Source organism: Dermacentor andersoni, chromosome 2 (genome assembly GCF_023375885.2).
Source record: "Dermacentor andersoni chromosome 2, qqDerAnde1_hic_scaffold, whole genome shotgun sequence".
NCBI lineage: Eukaryota > Metazoa > Arthropoda > Arachnida > Ixodida > Ixodidae > Dermacentor > Dermacentor andersoni.
Genome location: NC_092815.1, coordinates 156,362,620 through 156,386,129, shown reverse-complemented (window position 1 = coordinate 156,386,129; position 23,510 = coordinate 156,362,620). Strand labels below are relative to the sequence as shown.

The 23,510-nt window shown below is 45.0% G+C and overlaps 1 protein-coding gene across 1 annotated transcript; it reads left to right on the top strand.

Annotated features, from left to right (window-relative positions):
• The first annotated feature begins 536 nt into the window (after positions 1–536).
• LOC126540560 (uncharacterized) lies at positions 537–18,987 on the top strand. The gene is made up of 5 exons (XM_055076120.1): positions 537–683; positions 1,264–1,415; positions 3,991–4,058; positions 12,517–12,603; positions 18,619–18,987. The coding sequence occupies exons 1-5, from the start codon at positions 567–569 to the stop codon at positions 18,747–18,749; spliced, it is 555 nt and encodes a 184-aa protein (XP_054932095.1). The 5' UTR covers positions 537–566; the 3' UTR covers positions 18,750–18,987.
• The last annotated feature ends 4,523 nt before the right edge of the window (positions 18,988–23,510 follow it).

Below are 23,510 nucleotides of genomic sequence, written 5' to 3'. Positions count from 1 at the left end.
ATTACTGGAATTTGAGACACTTTGCAAATATTTAGTATACAGAAGGCGGTCCCATAGTCAGACTGTATCGGACCTACTATGCTGACACATAAGCCATAGCGCACGTGCCTCTTATTTGGGCCAAATACAAGCAAGAGAACTTGTTTAGGTCAACAAGGACACCGGGAAAGCCAACAACCAACCTGGTGTATCGGATAAAAACTGAGTTCCGGTTGAAAGCCAGGAATGTGAATGTTTCGCAAGACATTACTATTAAAGTGCTCTTCAATTTCAGCAAATCTTGACTCTCTGTGTCCAATAGATGTTTTAGGACACTTCGAAATATTGTAGATAATAATAATTTTTAGAAGCTACTAAATACCATCCACACTTCACACTTTATCTGTGTGTCAATAATAGGAGAGCCACCATTCTCTTATAATTTGCATATGTTCCTTTCGTTGGTGCTCCCAAAGAAGCAGGGAAACTTTTTCGGGGTTTCATATAAGGTCTCACACTCAAACCGCCTTTATTGTTTTTTTTTCCGTTCTATGACACAGTGATTTCTTTAATTTATTCACAGGAAGATGGTAGAAATTTTTAGGGCAATATTGGTTACGATGGCCGCGTCAGTACTGGCTTTACCATCCGCCCGAAGTGAAGCGAAGCACCAGCTGGTTCACGGTGTCACAGACGCTTTCAAGGTGCGAAGGTTTCTTTCTGCCCCCATTTTAGTATTTGATTCTCAATAGCTAAACGATGTTGCTGTTTCGTATGGCTAGTAGTTATCCTTTACTACAGACAAAGAAGTCTCGAGCAGAATTCAATTGCATTGTGTATTAAGAATGCGCGGATAAATATTCATACGCTTGTTGGCACGGTTAAAATTTTCTACAATGCATGCCTAAAGCTCTCTACCGATAATCCGATAGCTTTTATGCTTAAAAGGCCAACGCGTATGTAACAATTTTCGTCAAACGGGAGCTTAACAGTAACGAGTCAAAGTACAATTAGTAAGAAATTAGTAAGAAAATTTTGTACTATACAACACATAAAGGTAATACTCTGCAGAGCACCAAATTTGTACTACACATTTGAATCAAAGTGGGCCGACTTCTCTAGCAATTTTTGTCCTTGTCAGTGCTAGTGCTTCTTTTTTTTCTAGGCAAGGCAACACTGGGCGCATCCGTAGTGACTATCAGGATATATGTGGGATGGATCTCGGTCGTACAGAATACCTGTTTTCAAAATGTACGAGTGTTAGTAATGTTTTTTATATTGCAGACTCTCCGAGCTTTCCCGTACGTCATGTCCATCTACGATGCAGACGCTGATGGAGATCTCAACTGCGTATATGCAGTTCGAACCGATTTCAGCGATGAACCACTGCAGGCAACTTACGTTTTACTAGTGAACGGCATTGGAGGGCGCCAACCGTAAGCTTTGATGATGTAAATCGTAGCGCGATATTGCGAAAGGCTGTGTCAAGAAAAGCGAAAACACGTCAATCAAAAGCCATGTCGGAATAGAATGCACGTGAAGCTTTTTGGTTTAGCGCGGCAGCAGTATCAGCTGATCGCAGAACCACCGCATTCTCATCGCAGCTGTCAGCTGCATGCGTCGCGAAGAGGAAGGCGATGTACGAGGCTTGTTAAAAGAAGAATGTTTATAACAGGTTCATGCGCAGAGAAGTAGGACACTTATCTAAATAGATTAAATGCTTCAGGACCGCTGCGTCGCAGTGACGCATCCATACAGAGGACTTGCCGAGAATGAGCACAACCTAGTGGCTCATACCAAGGGAACGTAGCAGAGTGGGGGTGTAGGATATTTGCTGATTAATGATTTTGGGAAGTCACCGCAAGCAAAACAAAAACAAGAGACCACACAGAGATGTCCCTTTCTTCAAGTCTCTTCTTTGGCTTCCCAAACTTCTGAAAACCCAGGGATCGAAGTGGCCTGCTAGGCCAAAGAGCAGACAGCAGGTAGTTGTCCGGTCCCCGTTTTATATGTATACGAAGAATTATATGCGGCGAGGAAACCTCGATGAATGCCAAACCCAGGAAGGAAATTACAGAAACTGTCTTATTGAAAACAGATAAGATAGACCGGAAAGATGTGTTTAGTAGGATTTTCTACATAAGGCAGCTTATGCAGAAATTTCTGGTGAGATTTTTTTTTCAGTGCGTGGAATTTTAAGTAAATATTTTGCAGCCATAATCTGCGTGCATGGAGAAAAATGGCCGCCGACCGACGATTATAGTTGGCAGTGATGAGACCCGAGTCGCTAATCTCGAGATCGTACTGCCACATTGCAGTCAAGCATATTAGCAGCTCTGCGTTGAAACTCAAACTGTCTATAAACGAAGACAGTAATGCCTTGAAAAATTTCATTTGAGAGAACTTCCGGTCTAGTCACAGCAGCAACACGATTCCCTGTTGTTCTAGGCTATATTCTCAACCCCAGTTTATTAACTAGGAGCAAGAATGTTTCATTTTGAAGCGATTGCTTACACGTGAGACCGATAAGTGATACACTTTATAATCAGTGATTTCATCCCCAGAAGTTCGATGGCTTCTTGATAGATTGCGCGGTTATATATCAATCGGCAAATACACCACCGTGAGATTGATAGTAGCATGCTCGGTGCATTACATAAAAAACGAGACATTACAGTCCTTTGTGAAGGCTCTTGGCGTTATTGCAAGGGTGGAGTACTTAAATTATATTGATATTCTTCCAGGGCTTCTAGTATCGAATCACTCATGCGTTATTAACCACACGTGAAGCCGTAGACGGGATCCACTGTAGCCACGCTACTATTACGGGTACAGCCTAAGTCACTGCTATTATGTAACATTAAAGCTGCACTCACTTCCGCAGAACACCCAAAGAGGGAGCACGCGTGAGCTGTACAATGAAGCTGTAGAGTTTGTTGACAGAAATTGGCAGACACAACATGCATGCTGCCCTAAGCCGGCTTTCTGCCCCAGGCCCGAACACTCAAGAAATATTCCAGCCCCATATTACGAGCACAGAGGGACTCGATGTGCAAAAACTTGTATAATGAAGGGAAAAACATCAGCTTGGCAATCACAGTGAGAAATGATTAGCCAGGTAGTGGTCTGTCACCGGCATAGGGAAGCCTGGAAGGTTGACTGTTCATTATAAAAAGAATAGTATTGATGAGAAGCCCTGCGTGAACTTGAAAGAGGCCTTGGAACAATAGTTTTTAGCTCTCGGATGCAACAAGACGTGCTCGAGACTCGCTCCAGAGTGATGGTCATGCCCAGAGTGATGCTTGCGTCTTCTCCGCTAGAGTTGCCTCGGCAGCATGGAGGAGCCACTCTGGCGACATAGGGTGATTGCGCGGCGAGAAGATTGCAGTACGGGTTAAGCCGGTGACGTGAACCATCACGAGGCGACGACGGCGATTCTACGACGAATGTCGGTACCGTTGCAACCTAGTAGTATATTTCGAACATTCCGTAGAGACGTTGATGGTTGTGAGAACACTTTGGCTGAGTCCTATTTAGCACAATGGCAGTTGAAACCTTGCGGGAAAATTGCCGGCCAGCGACAAAGCATATATATATATATATATATATATATATATATATATATATATATATATATATATATATATATATATATATATATATATATATATATGCGGTTAGGTATTGTCTGCTTGAAGAATAGTCGAATGAAGGTGCTTAGAACAAAATATAAAATAATTACCACATGCATTCTCAATTTTAATGGCTGAGTTCAATTTTGAAGTTACCTGGAAGCTTCTTATGCGTAGCTGTGTTCATAAAAAACAAGCATAAAAGCTGCAACTGTCGTACGTGTCATTTCTTTTGTTTATAGAATTGCTGATTGCGTGTCATTACCATGAAACGAATAAGAAATGCAATATTTTATACTATAGACGCAGCTTGATTGAAATTCTCAACCCTGTCTATATGTGAGAAATTCATTTCAAAAACGTTTCACAATCATTACAGACGCAACATTACTTATCACATCAAGCCTGGACCGTCCCCCGATGTAACGTTGTTTACTATTGACGACGGTAAGTATTGCAGCCTTGAAATGGTGAAGTGCTCCCAATGAATTTTTTCATTCTTGATTCGGCACGTGGATGCTAGAGGTACAATTTCGTTCCCTAACAGCAGCTAGGAAGGTGTAGCTTCTTTTGTAACGTGCTGCTGCACTCTCAAACCACTTACTACTACTACTACTACTACTACTACTACTACTACTACTACTACTACTACTACTACTACTACTACTACTACTACTACTAACTACTACTACTACTACTACTACTACTACTACTACTACTACTACTACTACTACTACTACTACTACTAGTTCTACTAAGAAATCGTGATCGTATCTGATGCAGCATGAATGACAGTAAGACACAGCTTGTATGTTGATAGAGTTCTATCACTGATCATGTTTATACAAGAACAGAAAGATGCTGATGTTGACAAACAATATATTTTTTTTGCTTAAGTTGATGCATCCGATCAGTAGGCTGCAGCAGATGACGAACACTACTTTGCCAAAGTGATCTTCTCAAGAAGTTCGATAAAGAAACTGTGGCCGAAATCTGTTGCTTTGTAAGAGATGTGTGCCCTTGGCCGATTCGCTAATACGTTCGACGTGACAATGGGCTTTTCCTTGCTTTTAAATACATTTGTAGCGTGAAAAGATTTTTATGAATACGGGCTCCAGTTCAACTGCCCAACAAACGTGAAAATCCCACAGCAGAATCAATCGGAAGCCTCCACATGCATCTGTCTTTTTCTCTAGTGCAATTCCTAGTACCCCTGATAGAATTCGGTCAAAACAAATATTCCATGACTTCAAACAATGAATTCTTGAAAGAAATTCAAATCATATAGCAAAGAGTATTCAACTGCCACCAGAATTTTGAAATATTCGCAGACCTATAATTCTAAATATTCAATAGTGGAGTGTGGCCACATATACTTTTTCGCTGGGCTTTCGCCAGAGGTCTCTTACAATTTGGGGTCTCGATGAGTTTCCCCATCTTAGAAAGGATGATGCCGACGTGGCCGTTGGGAACGCGTTACATGCAGGTGCCGATTGCTTATTCCCGAATAGACTACGATCGTTGTTTTCTAGAAACACAATTGTCATACAATGCTGTCAGCGTGTATTGGAGTCAGCTTATGTCGCAATATTTCCTCACAGCTCAGCTGAACTTTTTTTGGCGCAGAGGTCGAGCAGACTACAGTGTGCCAGACAGATATTTTTGGTCTACTCAAGAAATAGATTAAAATCGGTGCGTGTACAACTAAGTACCATCCCAGAAGCAAACAGTGAAGTACAGTTCTAGCAGTATGATTGTGGCCTTTAAGTGTTTAAGCACATTCTGTTGTTGAACAAGTGACCCATTGCCCAACAAAAGGGCTGGTGATAAGGAACTTGGAATTTACAAAACAAGCAGTTTTATGACGCATCTGTATCCATGTTTCTAATGCGGGACATGAGCAAAACAAGAAGGTAAAAGCGGGAGCCAACATTTGGACAAGTGCACTTGTCTTTTTTATGGCGACATATGCGTTTCTCGCAACAGTTTACATAGGTAGGCCTGTTTTGAAAGGGAAAGATGGTAAGGCGGGTGGGCGAGGCAACGCCCGACGGTGTGTTAGCGGCGAGGCTGTAGAATTGAAAAGCAAGGTGCGCTATTCAACGTTGGGGGAGGAATTTGAAGTAGCGCGGTGTTTGAGCCAGCCGTGTGTTTTACCTGGAACATGCCTGGATGACGGGATGAGCGAGAGGGGTTATGTGCTCCGTTGGAGGTCAGCGAGCTGTCGTCCTTCCGATGGAGAGAATAAAAGAAGCGGCATAACATGCTGCTTGCAGAAAAAAGTACTAAATTGAAATAATATATGAATCAAAGGTAAAAAAGATAGGCGGAATGAAAAGAAAAATAGTTATGCAACTCAACAAAAAATAATTAAGTGCTATTTCCTATAGCTCGAAATTTATCATAGCGAATAGATTCTAAAGCTCCCATTAAAACGTTTATGCCTGTTGGTTGCAACGTCTGGAACTTACGGTTGAGATATGATTGTCTGTATTTTATGTCGCACGCAGAACAGAAATTTGACAGTAAGATGTAGAGATTAAGTTCATCAAAGTTATGACCTGTTAGGTTTAAATGCTTGGCGACTTCTTTGAGAAATGTTTTGCGCAGAATGGTAATTTGACTGTAGCATGTAAAGATTAAGTTCATCAAAGTTATGACCTGTTAGGTTGAAATGCTCGACGACTTCTTTGAGAAATGTTTCGCGCAGAACGGAAATTTGACTTCAGTGTGTAGAGAATAAGTTAATCAAAGTTATGACCTGTTAGGTTGAAATGCTTGGCGACTTCTTTAAGAAATGTTTCCGGCAGAAAGGAAATTTGACTGTAGGATGTAGAGTTTAAGTTCGTCAAAGTAACCACCTCTCCCTTTTATAAGAGCCCAACTATGTATACTGTGCCGGGGAAAGCATATGTGTCCTTAAAGAAGGCAAGCCAACTTGTCGAAACGTCGGCTCACGCTTTTACTTTGCTCTCGTTTTGCTTATCGTCTTAAATTTCCATCTCCAACCAATTTTCAAACACCTACTTTTTTATGGCGCAGCGCAAAGCTCACTCTCGGTAGTGTTTACATCTGCAGCGATTACTTTCAAAAGCGCGTAGATATTTATTACGCAGAATTTTTCCATCAGAGTAGCCTCTAAAAAAGTAAGAACTCTCTGCCAGCAACGCTGAGAATTGAGAGCGATGTCGACAGCCCACCTCGCAAATTGTGAAAGCCGCACATTGTTCTGCTTTTACAGGAGTGACTGTAACTGTGGTTAGCCAATTGCATTTCGACCTTTTCGAGCACTTTTGAAAATAAAAATATTCGGTTGTTGGTTGTCTTCGGTTGTAGAAACATCAGTTTGCGAACTCTTATTTGCTGAGGGTCTGTGCTAACGGCATTTTTAGCCTTCTTTTGAACATCATTATGGTTTTAGACGTTCCACTCCAACCTAAACAAGGGCAAACGGACCAATTGCAGACGCCGGCATCGGCAATGTTCCACTGTTATATACGCTCACTGGTCTAGCTTGGACGCACTAAAACCCTTCTTATTTCTTTGGGCTTCTCACTTCTCGTCAGCCAGTCGGATGAGAGAAACCATTATGGTAGGTAATGTTACCTGCTTTCAAAACATACAAAACTTACCTCCTATAAACAAGGAGATCGTTCAATTGCGCTGTTGAAACAACCTGCAAGTCGTCACCCGCTAGTTGCGGCGGCGGATATGGGAACTTGACATCAGGAGATGGAAATAAATGTAGTTGGAATAGAGTTGTTTGATGCAATACGACCCCTGTATGAAAACGACCCCTTTTTATGCTAGTATGCCTCAGAAATTATAACGCGATGTTTCGAGCAAGATATTTCAATCACTTTATGCATAGTATATGCATTGCTCACCACGCCCATGTTCTTTCACAACAAAGCTGCATCACAGAAAGTTTTCTCGTGCCGTTATAACGTTGTCGCGCCTTCAGAAAAAAGAAAAGAAGCCTTGAGAAGCTCTTACTCCCAAACATGCGTATTTCCAACACACTTAGCACAACATAATAGCTGGAATGCATATTTTAAAAAATCACAAATGATCTTTTTTTCTCAGTAGCTGCGCGCCGCATAGCTGCAGTATACGGAGAGAGAAATAAGCGGTTTGGGAAATACAGGGGAGTTAATCTGCAAAGATTCTGGTTTTCTACCCTGCACCCGATGAAAGGTACTGGAAATTAAAGACATGAAGAATAGAGGGGAGAACAAGCAAAGCCACAAGAAAAAAATATAGTAGGTTGGAACGTGCCTACGAACTATAGTCCCTCTAATAGGCCACTCGAACGCAAAAATTACAAGGTTCCCTTTACGGGCTTATGGTTTGACGACTGTATAGGACGGCGTTCCAGGACTGTCCACTCCGAAAATGCTGGTCATCAAGACGCGCCAGCGCAGTCGCGAGTGATTGCCTCTGTCAACGTCGAATAACGTGTACGATAGATTCCTCGCTGCTGCATTGGTCACACGCAGTAATATCTACCCTTTTGATACGGAAATCAAATGATCTCGTAAAAGCGACGTCAAGCCGCAGTCGGCATAGTACCGATGTTTCGGGTTGGGTAGCCAAGATGCAGGATGAAGTCGAAGACAGGGGTCCAATCGATGCAGTGGTTTGTGCTCGAAACTAGGCGTTTTCCGCAACGATTGTGTGGCATCATTTGCAAGCACTCGAATTCCTCGATTACAGGCCAGCCAACGTGTACAAGTTCGTTTACTTCTTATTACCTTCCGGACACATGGGAATCACGCATCGATTTGCTGTTTACCACTCAAGAGCTCTACGCGGAACCTGTATCATGTAATCACTCGTCGTCACTTGGCGGAGATTGTATCATCATCATCAGCCTGGTTATGCCCACTGCAGGGCAAAGGCCTCTCCCATACTTCTCCAACTACCCCGGTCATGTACTAATTGTGGCCATGTTGTCCCTGCAAACTTCTTGATCTCATCCGCCCACCTAACTTTCCTCCGCCCTCTACTACGCTTTCCTTCCCTTGGAATCCATTCCGTAACTCTTAATGACCATCGGTTATCTTCCCTCCTCATTACGTGTCCTGCCCATGCCCATTTCTTTTTCTTGATTTCAACTAAGATATCATTAACTCGCGTTTGTTCCCTCACCCAATCTGCTCTTTTCTTATCCCTTAACGTTACACCTATCATTCTTCTTTCCATAGCTCGTTGCGTCGTCCTCAATTTAAGTAGAACCATTTTCGTAAGCCTCCAGGTTTCTGCCCCGTACGTGAGTACTGGTAAGACACAGCTGTTATAAACTTTTCTCTTGAGGGATAATGGCAACCTGCTGTTCATGATCTGAGAATGCCTGCCAAACGCACCCCAGCCCATTCTTATTCTTCTGATTATTTCAGTCTCATGATCCGGATCCGCCGTCACTACCTGTCCTAAGTAGATGTATTCCCTTACCCCTTCCAGTGCCTCACTACCTATTGTAAACTGCTGTTCTCTTCCGAGACTGTTAAACATTACAGATTGTATATCTTATTGTATATTGTACCACATCGGTAAACAGGCGCGAAGTGCCCTGTTGCAGATCTTCAGTGACTCCTGGCAGGACGAGAATGTTCCTCTAGAATGAGACACCAATCGCCTCCTACCGCTCCTCAAGCCTGGCAAATCTCCGCTAGAGATTACTTCATATCGCCAAGTCGGGCTGGCGATGGCAATGATACTCGCCAGTTTTGAGTGGTACCTGGAACGCTACGAAGTTTAAGCCAACGTCATGGCTTGCTTTAGATATCACCGATACTTCATTGACAATGTCATCGATTTCGTTACGTACGTTCAACATCAAAAGGCGTGTAAGCGATTATTTCTCGCCATGCTCCTGGATATGAAAGGAGCGTATTACCATGTTCTTCATGAGGCTATACTTGAGGCTATGAAAGTGGTTGGCCTCGACGGTGGGCTCTAGCATTGGACATACAATTATTTGCATATGCATATTCTCTTTGTGAAATTGAAGACAGCGCAACTTCTCAACAATGCACACCGTTGAGTTCCGCAGGGTGGTGTCTTGAGACCCACATTTTTCAGCATCTTGCTCAATGTTTAACATTGCTCATTGTAGCATGCCTACAAATACGGTACGGTAACTATGGAGATGACGTCTTGGCATGGGCATCTGGCGTGACGAGTCTTGAAGTGCGTGCAAGGCTCCAAAAATTGTGACGTTGATAATGACGAACCTTTGAAAACAATCCTCAAGATGACCCAAGGAATATGTGTATAGGCTGCGTTTAGCCGCAAACCAATGACTTCATACGCCACATCTATAGATGTAGAAAATATCTTTTATGTCATGATGCGCAAGTTCTTAGGGATAATCCTCGACCGCAACCTCGGTTGAGGCCCCATGTGGCTTACTTAAAAAGCACTTGAGAGTCACCTCTCCTATTTTAAAGGTTCTTGGAGAACGAACCTTGAGTACTTCAGTATACGCAATGACGTAAATGTACAACACGTTGTTTCTCGGCTATCTGAGGTACAGCTTGGCAGCGCTGACCAATACGTGGAGAACTACCGTCAGCACAATCGAATGGGCAGAGCCCAGGCGCTTAGGTTTGTCTAGGGTTTCCACGATGTACGTCAACATCAGAAAGCATTGCAGTTGCACATAATTACTCATCCAATATTCACATTGTTACGCAAGCACTCAGAGCACACGTCCGGCACCTTGCTCGCACATCTATCCACTATCTAGCCTAACTGGACCGACCATGCCTGCCTCTTTTTGTCAGACGATACTGCCTTATCGCGTATACCTTCTTTCCAATTAAACAGCTGCAGCGTGAGTTGTGTTTCCCATTGGTGCTTGGTTCAGCCACAAGGTTGAATGACAGTTCCAAGAACTTTAACAAAGACACAACCCTTATCACCAGCTCTCAAGCAATTTACGGTGCTCTCGCTGTACAAAAATACGACAATCATACTCATACGTACACTGATGGTTCAACCACCATGGACATTTCTTCAGGATCAATTAATTTTCCTGCAAATGTCACCACTTGATGTCCAAGATAACAGCTAAAGGACATCTACAGCCGTGGAGCGCATTCGCATAATTCGTGAAGAAGCATCCCAACAATGCAGTGTTTTCAGTGACTTTCCGTCTTACGCCGTAGTCCCTACGAGCAACTAGTTATATAAATGTGAGTGCTTCTTCATCGTTTCGTCGAGCAAGGATACGTCACTTTTTAGTGGCTTCCTAGCCACTGTTGCGTAATGGGCAAAGAACATGCCGACGAAGCTGCTCAATCTGCTCATGAACACGTCTTGCGGAAACCAGTTCCGCTGTCAAGTACAAGTACACCAGCATGACTGCAAAGTGCTTAATGAGAAACAGTCTGCAATAACCAAGTGTGTAACGTACTACACAGGTTGCCATGCTGCAGTTCTGGTGCACGGCCGCCTGACAGATTCGCCTGACAGAGTGTAGAATTCCCCGAAGACAGCCACGAGATTTGGGTTTCCATACCCGCCAAAACCCATTATTTCAATGAGAGCGCTTCTAAAAGTCCACATTGTGTGTAAGACCACGATAATGCTTTTCATCGAATGGTCCTGCAGCTGCTTCTTCCTGAAAGGGCCAGCACTGAGGGAACGCCGGCAGTATGTACAAAGCTTCCCAAGTTCTATCGTGTGTGCGTGTCACGTGATGTATAACATGACAAGCATCAAAAGAATACATGCAAACAGAAAGATAGAGAGATCTGAAAGGCACGGAGGTTAACCGGAACATAGGTATCGAGTTGGCTACCCTGCAATGGGAAAGGAACATGGGGAGACAGAAAGGAAAATACTCATGCATAGAAAGGGAAAAAAATGCGCGATTGGACTACGCGGACTGCTTGTCGCCTGTCTTGTTTGGGAATTTCCCAAAAATATGCATTTTGTCAGGCTCGTATAAGTGCTCCGTTTTTTCGAGGTTCTTGTGCGTCTGATCTACCCTAAAATAATGTGTAAAAAGCTTGCGAGATGACGAGGCCACGCTTGACATCGCGAAAGAGCAACCGCTGTCAGCATGCACTGCAATATAAACAGGCGCGTGGTTACTCCTACGGGATAGGAGGCGATCTTCGACGTTCAAATCTGCGTGCTAAGGGGGCAATGGACGCTGGTGTCGCGGGTGTAAACTGCAGGTTGCTTCTCATATAGGCGTTCGTTCCTCGGTATAGATAACCAATCTGAAGAAAAACATCGAGATAACGCCAGTACGCTGTCCGAGGTAAGATGAAGTGCATAGCGAAATTCTAAAGCACCAGTTAATTCTAGTGTATAAGACAAACGGGTTAGAAACGGCAACCCAATCGGCCTGAAACGGGCACGCCGGAAGCCGCCATGTTGGTTGGTCATGTAGATTCCGTCGAACGAAAGTCAGCGGAAGATCTCAAAAAAAAAAAAAAAAGAGCTCTGTGTCCTTCCAGTCTGTGAAGAAGGTTGCCCAGCGAAGCTCTGTATGTGGCCACCTTAATGGCGAGCTTCACCTTCTCCGCGGGTCGGCCCAGTATTTCAGTACCTCAGGGATCAGCCCATAATGAAATATTGTTGGTGCGCACGCGGACACGATGCGCCAGATCCTAGTTATAGACAGCTCCTTGTAAATAAGTTCTAGCAAAAGAAAAGAAAAGAAAAAGAAATATGTGATTACACAAGACACCATATGTGGTAGAAGCGGCAGTCCTTGAGGCATACAGAATGAAGGGAGAAGGCCGTCGGACGAAGGGCTTGTCCATGTGCCCTTTTCTTCGTCCGGTGTGTATCTGGTGCGTTTGTTTTCATAATGCAGTACGCACAAGCCCTCCAATATTGTCTGCAATGCACGTGCGAACATGTTTCTCCGTTCAATATTTCGCAGACTATGACAACGTGCATGAATGCCATTTTGACTACACAGACTACAAGAACTGCGTCATCTTGGAATTTCTATTCGTAGGTGGGCAAGGTAAGAAGGAACGGTGTGACCGTTTTTCATTCAGTTAGTAAGAATTAGAAAGCCCTTTTCACGTGAATCTCTGCAAAAGCGTGGGCGATGCACATCTTGATCGCTGAAGTGTAACGGAGATTGCGTTTTCAAGAAACTTTAGGGGCCAAACAATGAAATTTTTCTTACCTTACTAAGGAAGCCTTCATTGTGGTGAGGCTACCTTATGTCACTCTGAAAGCTTCCTTACTGAGGAACCCTCAGAGAAGGCTTCCTTGGTGCTTTCTCAGCATAAAGTAGCTCCAAAGCTACCTTCATGCGTCCTTACGCCGCTCGTGGCCCTGAACGAGCGCTTCACCTGACTGCTTATCCGCGTGACGTTTGCTTGCGCATACGCGCTGTCGCCCACCTGCGAAAAAGCGCGAGCATGGTACGTCTTGCCAGGCATGTTCGTTTCAGTCACGCGTGCGGCATGAAAGCGTTGCTAGGCGTTGTTAGGCGTTGCACGACGCCGGCGTTCGAGCGTTGATGGAGCACATCAAGTTTTGCACTGTAATGCGCAACTTTTTTTAACTTTAGTAAACAAAACTAGAAGAAAGCGGCCACGCTTCTCTATATTAGCTCTTCAATTTAAAGATTGTGCGACGATACAACATTTTTTATAGAATAATGGTGTTCGCGCAAAGATTTTAAGAGATAATCTCGAACCCAGGCATGCGGCAACCGCTCCTGACGTGAGGACGGGTGAAGGGAGCTTTCAGAGTACGCTTGCTTCATCCTTCATATCGGCTTCATATCGGTCCTTCACTGTAAGGAGGCCTCACGTAAGGTTAGGAAGCGCTCGAAGGAAAGGAACGTTTCATTGTTTGGGCCTGAATTCCTGTCCTCTCCCCTGCAGTAGTACGAAGTATCATATCGATCGAAAACTAAAGCCTGCTAAGGGCATCTTTAATGCATATGTGATACAAGAAGGAAAAGCTGCTTTTAAATTGGTGGGGGCGTGCAGGCGACTTAGGTGGGGAAGTCACCGAGGCCACGATTTATAGCAGCCGGCCATCCATGGTGCCCATGGTCTCGGTGAATGGCAGGTGGATTTGACCGCTGTGGACGGGCGCGCTAGCATTTTTTTGTGCGCGTGCATGTGTGCGCACGGCTCTCTTATTTCTCGGTGGCACTGTGGCTCATCGTGGCGCCGCTACAGGAGAAATGAGTAGAAGAACTAGTAATAATGCCTGGTGATTTATTCACAATTTTAACGGTTTCATTACAGTAACCCATATGGTAAAGCCTATGCGTATGTTACGTGCTGTGTGGTACAACAATGAAAAAAAAAAGAGAATTTGGTGAAGCAGCGCACTTGCAAAAAAGACGTTCACATGAACATGTCCCTATGAACATGAAAAGAAAACTCAGTGCATGCCCCTTGCAAGACATGTGCTGGCACGATGTACAAAAGCAAGGAGCGTAGAAAGGCTAGCCACGTGCTCGACATGTGCAAAACAAAACACAAGTGTTTGAATTGGTATTGTGTATTATGTCATTGTTTTCTGTTGTACTGATGTACCAACGTTTTCTATCAGCTAACAAAGGTAACCGCACTCCGCTCGACACCTTGAGGGCGGAGTAGATATCACTGATTCGGTGAAGTCACCGAATGAGTTGACGTAAGTTATTTTTCCCCGAAACAAGTATGGTCGCGAGCTTTCTTCGCACACATTGATTAATAGCGGCACAAGCATCGAGCAACAGCCTTGTTTCTTGCGCAGCACTTTAGGTTTGCCTTCTGTGACGAGCGTGGAAGAAATTCAAAATAAATCAGAAAAAAATAAAAAGGAAGAGCTCAGAACAAAATTTATGGGTTTCATTATACATATGATGTCAAAACATAAGTCTAGTTACAAGTTCAGTTAGTAAAGTCGCTGGAATAAATAGAATTGTTTGAAATCACTGATTACCGTACTTCAGAGACCCGCCAGGTGAGCACGACTTTGGTGAAATTCCTGGAAACACGGAAGTAGAAGGCAGATGGATTGACGTCACTAATTACGCCACGCACAAGAAGGTCGATATTTAACTGGCTAATTAATGGAAAACAGTTGCCTGGCATAGACTGAACATCTGCCTAGCATGGCGGACGTGACATCACTCCCTCTTCTCTCGCTTCTCCTTTCCCGGCGCTCACCTGCTCTATCGCAGCAACTGCGCGCGCGCGCTCGTTACATGTTTTGACGTTAGCAGCGGAGAGGGCGTGTAACGTGAGCTTCGTGCGGCGCTCGCTAAGGGGCTGTGCCCCGTCAGGTGGCACGCTAAGCTTCCTCCTCGCCCACCCTCGCTCCTCGCCCGTATATCGTACCAGGGGAAAGATGTTCGCGCGCTTAACCTAAAGAGAACCAATACCGAGGTGCTGGTGCAACTAAGAGACACCTAGAGTAATGATTACGGTCGCCTACAGTTGTTATTTATTATTTGCTTGAATACTCGACGACTTGATTTTAGGCACATTTTCGAATTCGGCAAGAAATAGTATTATTAACAATGAAAAGCTGCAGTTTCTCCTACGAGATGAAGCATTAATAGCTATAACACTTTAATATAGGCAGTTACACTATAGTAAGGATAGTAGATTTACTGGCCATAGAATTTACAGTAAACATTCGCTTGCTAGCTGATGTCACGTGTGACGTCACAAACATGACGTGATGTGTGACGGACATAATGACAGACGCTCGTCATATCATTAGCAAAAATGACCCTGTTTATTGTTCTGTCGTGAAATATATGCAGCCAGAATGGTTACATGACTTTTGTGAGAAATGTTTACTGGAAATGAGGGCATAGCGCTTATAGCAGCGCCTGTCAGTGGCAAAGGCGCGCACAGTCCGTATCCGGATGACGTCACATGTTCCCCCATTTACAGGCACTGTATGCCTACCATTGACTTTCATACAATAATTACTAGAGGGAACTCTGGCGTTAGTGTCTACGGGAGCTGCAATGGGAGCGGTTGACCCAGCATGGCATTTATGGGAAGTACATGGATTTGCCTAAACTTCATCCTTTTCGCTTCGAGCTGCTTAATGGCTTTGTAAGCTCATCATTTTCAACAATCTACTGCATGATGAATAAATAAGTAAAGAACACTAAAAGTGCCCGCCGGAAGGATTCAGGCGCAAGTCCTCTACCACAGAGGCTTAATATTGAAACCATTACGCCAGGGAAGCATGCATCGACGGGACATGTGAAACGCCCTTGTGGATTTATTGCGGGCATGCAAGTGCCTTGACACCCTTGGCGCTTTTCGACTTGGCCACCTCGATAAGCTTAATCTTTGCAATTCGAAGCGATTGTGCGTGTTTGGAGCGTCTTCTGCACTTCGTAGGGCATAGATTGCTCTGAAATTTATGACAATGAAGGAATATAAAACGTAATTAACAAAGCCACAAGAACGCCTGAATCCACAAGCACGATGATAATACAAGTATATGTGCTTCCCATCATTCACATGTTGAGTCGACGACTGCAGCGCCAGAGTTCTCTATATTATATACTGTAGTCCAGTGAAGAATGCTGTATTTTAACCTGATAGCGCAAAGGCCCTGTGTCGCTTAAAATCCGGGGTCGGTGTCGGTGAAGTTGTCCATGAGCGAAAATATCCGTATATATTTAGGTATACGTATATGCCATGCCTTGACATATGACATCCGGTATATGCGGGTTATATTGCCGTACCATCCTGCCACTGAAGTTGCTCATACCTTGTTTTACATCCTTGACAAATTACTTGGCGGAATTTGGAGAATGACAGCTCCCAAACAAACGTAATGAAATAAAGCCCTGACAGCCCATGCTTTTATGTAGTCTTGGCACACTTAAATGTTAAAAGTGCGAAACAATCACAGAAGCCTGCACTGATGTATTTTTTTTTTTTTTGGCGCGGTTTCGTCCGACCTTCGGGATTGGCCCACGCGAGAGGCCGCGTTTCTGCAAGAAAGCTCGCCTTCGTCCATGGCGTTCGCCGACCGTGTTTGCCAATAAACCTTACGGTTACATAAGCTGCAGTTGCCGGGAAGCGTGTGAAGTACTCAGGGATCTTTTAATGTTGTCTTGTTCTGCTCTTTATGTCGACTGGGCGTGTTTATTGAATGCAACGTTACACCAGCCGCGTAAAACACAGGCCACATATTTATCATGTTCTATAAGTCTAATCATAATTTCAGGCATATAAACTACCGTGCCTGCAAATTAGGCCGTGTGCAGTGTGTGACAAAATACACTAGAGATGTATTGAGCTGTTTTAGCTCTGCTTGTTCTCACGTTACTGCCCAGTCGATTCAGCAGAGCGGAACAGTGAGTGGGGACGATGTTCAGTGAGCTTCCGCGTCGTTTTGTAGTCCCGCTACTTGTGCTTTGCTAACAACGCTGGGAGAGGGCCTCCTTTTGAAGAATGCCAACTGAACGCAGTATGGTCGGTGACAATCTTAGAATTGCAAACAAGCTCGATCCACACAAACACCGTGCACCTGCCCTTCCCCTCTGAGGGACAAGCTAACTGGAGCCCCCTCCCAATTATGTACAAAATCTATATAAACAATTAGGTTTACTCCTTTCACTGACGTCGAGCGATACCGTGTGCTTAAAACAGCATTTTTTGTTCATATAGACATATCTTTGTGTTAATGGTTATAGTATGAGACATGAATGTCCAAGGCCAATTTTATTGCTGACCTTGATATTAATATCCAGCCAAAGATAAATTTCAGCTTGAAACATCCAGCTTTTATTTTACAATTAGCCCAGCATTTACATTAGAATAGCAAACTCAGGAAACTAGGAGCAGATTCCAGGTGGTTGGCTCTATTTCAAATGTAAAGGGCAGGTGAACTGCGTTTTTGTGGGTGCAGCTTGCTTGTAATTCTTACGGTTTCACAGACTACATTATCTGAGTGCGGTAAAATATGGTGAATCGGTATGCAGGCGACGTTCAGATAGAACTGTCCATTGCAATGAGACCGACACTGGCGTCTACGCCATGCACCAATATATCAAAACCATGGTTACAGGCTAAAATTCAAGCTACACGTCCGTGTGCGAGCGCGTGAGAGCTCGCGTCCACGCGCCTCGGTAATGGTGGATTGAAGCTAGAAGACGCGCTCCCACTTAGCTGTGATAATTTCGCTTCGGTACACATCGCTTCCTAATTTTGTGAGGCAGCCAGAGTAGCAAAAATCACCGCCCAAGCACTCCGTACACTGGGTAAAAACAAAGCTGAAACGTGGGGTCCCGGTGTTTATCACTCGGTTAATCCCGGCGGTTCAATACACGACGGCTTGGAAGTCTGCCGGATTCTCGGTACGCAGTTGGGAGGGGGGGGGGGGGGGGGGGGGGCTTATTGCGCTCGGCTGCACGAGCCTGCTCTTCTGCCTGGGCTGTAGCATCGGCACGGCATAGACGAGCTCATTCCCGGTTCTGCTCGCGGCGATGCTGATCGAACGCTGTCTGGTCCTCAGGACGGGGACGTATGACGCGTGGCGTACCTATTTCGGAGCCGCAGAGAAACTGCTGCACTCGAGCTCGGCTGCGATGGAGAGCAACGACATCCCTACTCGCACAGCGAATCACGCGCCTCTATTTTTCTTTTTTCGCGCATGCGCATGGGGTTGCGCTGGAGGACTTTTCGACGTACAGGTGACAAACGGACGGACGAATGGGCTAGCCATATACTGCATCTGTGTAAGATTTGTCTTGAGAAGATATGTGGGCTCGCGCCACGCTTCGGAGCGCACTATCTGTCCTTCACTACCTGCGCATGCATGAGGCGCGGGGACGCAAGCTTTTGCGCACCGGCAAGGCTACGTGTTCTTGGGTTTTAGACTTCCCTCGAAGCGAATCGTGCAGATACGCCGTGATTTTCTTCCATTTCTTAATGCACTGAACTGTCAGCAGTATGGGGTAACCAAGATTTTGCCCGCCCGGCGTTTTCTTAATTCCTGTTTCTGTAGCTCTCTCTCTGTTCTTACTCGGTCTCTTTCTCCACAGACTGCCTATTGTGGATTACGAAAGAAGCCTTGGCCGATATACCGGAGGAATGCATGCGTCAGTACGTTGACACCTGCGACCAGGTGCCGAAGTCCTATGACGAAGAAACCTGCGATGCATTCAGTCTGTAGGGGCGTAATTTCACGTGGCATCATCATCAACTCTGGCAAGTTGCCATTTAAATTCATGAAGGAGGACAGAACAGATTACTTGAAAAATACTACACTGCAGCGAAAACGCAAGTTCAACTGCCAAAAAGCTCAGTTTAGAAGGGTTATGCTACAAAACAGAATATGTTTTAGGATTTTAAACTTTGGGGTTGAGCGACAGCCTCCACGAAGAAATAAAGCAAGCAAAGCTTGAAAACCACCGCGTTGGTTCAGCTTTTATATTTCTGTGGCACTATGGCAGGAAGAATGACACGTGAACAGGGAACACACGATGAATCAAGCTCAATTTCTAAACTGAATGGCATTCAAAAAGGAAAATGAAATTTATACCCGTTATTAGCAGATGCAGGTTACTTGCCCTTAGAAAAAGAAAGAGATGAAAATATTATTGACAGTTTCGCCCGAAAGGCGATGCACGGATCGCGTTAGCAAGGTTCAGTGTAACGTTTCGGATCATCGGAATGCATTCTAACCGCTGTTCCAAACTTACGCGCAGACGACATGTGGCCTGACGCAGCGCCATGCAACGTTTTCTGGGACGAAGGAACAGTGCCTTGGCGGCCAGGCATCTCAAAACGCTGACGTGTACAAACAGAGGCGTTGCAGGCGCCGCATTTTGACGCTGCACAAGACGATACAGATAAAAAACCATCGGTATTAGTCAGAGCCCAATAAAACAATGTATCAGGTCAACGTGACATTTACTGCTCAGACCAGAGCGTACACACAGGAGTTCAGTAAGAGCTCTAGTTCCCATTTGTTATGCATGTGTTCATCTCTACAACAGTAGGCAGAAGGCAGCACTCGCTGCAACACCGAGGTGATTTAGTGCAGAGTTGGCTGAGCTTTCACTTTGCTTCTTCGTTTTTGCAGTGAAACGCACTATGCATTTCAGGCGACACTATTATCTTCCGCGCTTAATCAGCGTACGCGCCGCGAGCGGGAGAGCAGGACAGCCCCGGCAGCAGCAGCGACAGAGTGAATGCCTAAAGCGTCTGTATTATTGTCATTGAATTTAATCGGGTTACAACGAAAGGCTTATATACGGTGAATAATGATATGCCAATTTTGGTCGGCATAGAGTTAAAGAACAATTTCATCTCATTTCATTTTATTACCTTGAAGACCTCATACAGAGTATTACATAAGGGGGGGTTAACATGTACACACAAGGAAAGGCAGATGTTATGGTGAAATACAAGTTTGAACAGTTTCCGGAAATTCCGAATGACATGTGATATATGGCAGCGACATTGAAGGGTAGGTCGTTTCAGTTTTTGGCAGCTGGAGGAAAAAATGAAGCTTGAAAAGTAACAGTTCGTGTTCGAGAAGGAGAAACTTGGATTGATGGCTGGTGCGCTGTGGCATGCGTGGAGCTGATGGCGTGATGTAAGGCGGGCGGCTTTGCGAGCTGGAAAGAAATTGCAATAAAGAGAGAGAGTGGCGATAAGACGACCCAAAGAAAGTGATGCCAAGCTAGATTCTGCCTTTAAGAGTGAAATGCTGCTGTTATATGAATAAGAAGTATGGATGAATCTATTCGCACTATTCTAAACTGACTCGAGTGCATTGATCATGTATGTTTGATGCGGGTTCAAATGGCGGAGGCATGTTCCAGTTGGGGAGAAAGTTGTGGAAAAACTGCAGCCAGGTAAGGAAACAGAAGGTGGACCATCATGCGAAGTGACCCCTGCATGACGAAGATTAGTGGATTAGCCTGCTGTGCTGAGGCACAGCAGCCGGGCCCACCTAAGGGTGCATTCCATTCGGCGAACAGGAGCAGTTAAAAGCATCCCCAAATTGCTCCCTCAAGAGTGTACCTGCGTTCCAATGGGCGAACTGGAGCAGGAATGCTGTGATCTGATGGCAGAACAGGGGCAGTCTGGCCACGCCAAGAGCAGTCGAGAGAATTTTGAGAGGCACCCACGCGAGAAGCGGAGCGCGAAGAAAGTCATGTGACACAAACCAGTCATATCCCTCTGTTTTGGTTCTGTCACCGTCGTTTCGCTTCAGTGTACGGAAGCAAAGGCGGCTGAATATGGACGATCACTTGATACTCACCGTAGGACGGCGAAAAGAATGGTCATATGATACACATCGTACTCGTTCCTGCTCTAGGAATGTACGGAACATTGCAAAGGGGGTGCGCGCTATAACCTTTATCTATTCCAAACTGCCGCGATTCCTTCTCTGCAATAAGCCCTCCACGATTGGGAAAAATTTTTTGACCACTCCTCCTTAGCCTTTTCCTCATGCGACGTCACGAAAACAACGAAAACTCTTTATCTGGCATGTTGTGTACACACTTATTATACCTGATTAGATAGAGAAAATCAAAATAATGGCTTCGGATTCTACACCCTTTTCGCACTTAGCACTCAGGTATTGGCCGAATAATGTCGGGCGACGTCCGGTTCACCTCTCGTTCATGTGAACCCCCAAAAGAGCAAAAACGCACGCGTCTTAGTGATGTGTATGCTTTAAAGATGCATTATTATGCCGACCGAAACAGATTTTTTTCACAATAAAGCGGGACATGGCCCCATTCCGAATTGATTAAAGATTGCTGCCCGCCGCCTGCTCTGGCACTGGGTACTTGGAGCTAATGGAACGAATGGATTTATTGCGTATAATAAATTTTGTTGCGTGGTGGTGTAACGTTGTAGAGCGCTCTTGGGCCCGTATAGAGCATCGATTTGCTAACTGATTTTCGCTCGGGACCCATTTCAGCGGCATTCTTAATCGTCCGTAGCACACCAGCCAAATTTTCGACCTGCCATCGCAAGCAGTGCCAGGGGAAGCGGGCCAATTGCAGAAGTCGACGCCACTGTCCTCGTCCCGTTATCTTTTTCACTGTTACCTTGGCCCCATCGGTACACTGTCCGCTTCTTCGTGCTCCTCACCTCTTGCCAGCCAGTTCGATAATAAAACCTTTTCAAGGTAGCCAATCCTGCTTGCTTTTAAAGCAAACAAATGTGACCTCCCATAAACGAGAAGAGCCTCTAACTGGGTTGTTCAAATAACACTGCTGGTCACCGCCCTGATGCATGCGTGCGCGGTTACGTAACTTTGACATCAAGAGATTGGAATCAAAACACGCTTGAATAGTTTTATGTTATAGTGTCGTAGCTATGCTATTTCTGTGAATCTCTCTTCTCTTTTCCTCCATTACTGCTTTGCCGGTGGAGGGCGCAATAAATTTGTGACACCCTTGAAAGCTTTCGCACTTCGTGTGGGACCCGTAATGCCATCTTGCAAGCTTCTCTGTACCGCCCGTAAAGAGCACTCGAACCGGCGCCAGAGAAATTACATTTATTTCAATTTGTGTGCCTTAATATTGGTTTGAAATTTTTGACTCAAGAGATTTAAGAAGCATACGCTATGTGTGAAACATTTCATGATTGTTTTTCACCGGCATAAAATGTTTAAAGTTCGAAGAAAGAATTCTGTCAAGACCATAATATCTCGGGCCCTCTAACGTAAAACTATTACAAGCTGTTTTTATTCCAATCCTATGACGCCAAATTTTCGTAACCACTGACACAAGCATCGGGCGGTAACCTGCAGCGTTGCTTGTAAAGGCGAATGAAACGCGCTTCTGACTTTTAGAATGTCATTTCTTTAGCTTTTTAAGCAAGCAACATTGCTTATTTTGAGCTATTTTTGTTATTTATTTTCTTTAATGAGCCGAAGAGCAGGATCAAGTGAACAGGGTTTCGATGAAGCCGAGCTAGCATAGTGAAAGTAGATGACCGGATGAGGAGGGTGGTGCCAACGTCTGCGATTGGCCAGCTTCCCCTGGCCTAGTTTGCGGTGGCAGGTCGAAAGTCGCGCTGGCGTGCAAAGAAAGGGCAAAATGCCACTAAACCGATCCTCAGCAAAAAAGAGTCGACAGAGCGACGCCGTTTACGTGCCGAAAGGTCTCGATAAACTATATTGCCGCGCAAAATGTTTTATTTTACGAAAATAAATCCATGGTCCTCGACAGCTCCGAGTAGCATGTGCCACAGCGATCGTCGGGCATCAATCTTGTTTTCCTTTCGGAACGGTTCAGTATTCGGCTATTCAGAAAAAACTGCTTTCTTTGGCACATGTATATTTTTGTTATCCAATTGTCCTAAGTTAGCCGAGGGGCACGCTCAATAAAAGAGAGTTTCGATGAGCACAAACATATGCAAGAGTCCCACTGCAGTACATGCCTCATACATAACTTCGCCCACTTCGCCTGTCTCAAACGCGGCGTTACAAAACCGCTAGAACTCAGAACGTCAAGGTGACCTGCACGAGTTGGGGCGTTTTTGCGGTTTTCGGGACATCGCGTGAAAAATAGGCGCATTGCTGGAGGAGGAGGAAATAACTAAGCCTGCGAGCTGGTGGGGAGGGCCCAAGGCCCCGCCTAGGGAACGGGCAGGAGTTTGTGGGTCCCGGTGGCATCCTCGGCCGGCTGGACGGCCCATAGCTGATACTCGAGGGCGGCGCAGCGCAGCGCGGCTTCCCAGCGCGTGCGAAGGCTGTTGCTAGAAGCCGCGTCCACGTCATTGTTATATATCCCTCGGGATCCTCATAATATATGTTCCAGAGTGGCTCTGGATTCAGATGTGTTGCATTTGTTCGTTTGATATATATCCGATATATGATGTGCGAGAGTGCAGGATTCGGTTACATCCTAGTGTGTAACTGCCGCCATGCGACAGACTGCTTTTTGTCCATTTTGGGTGAGGT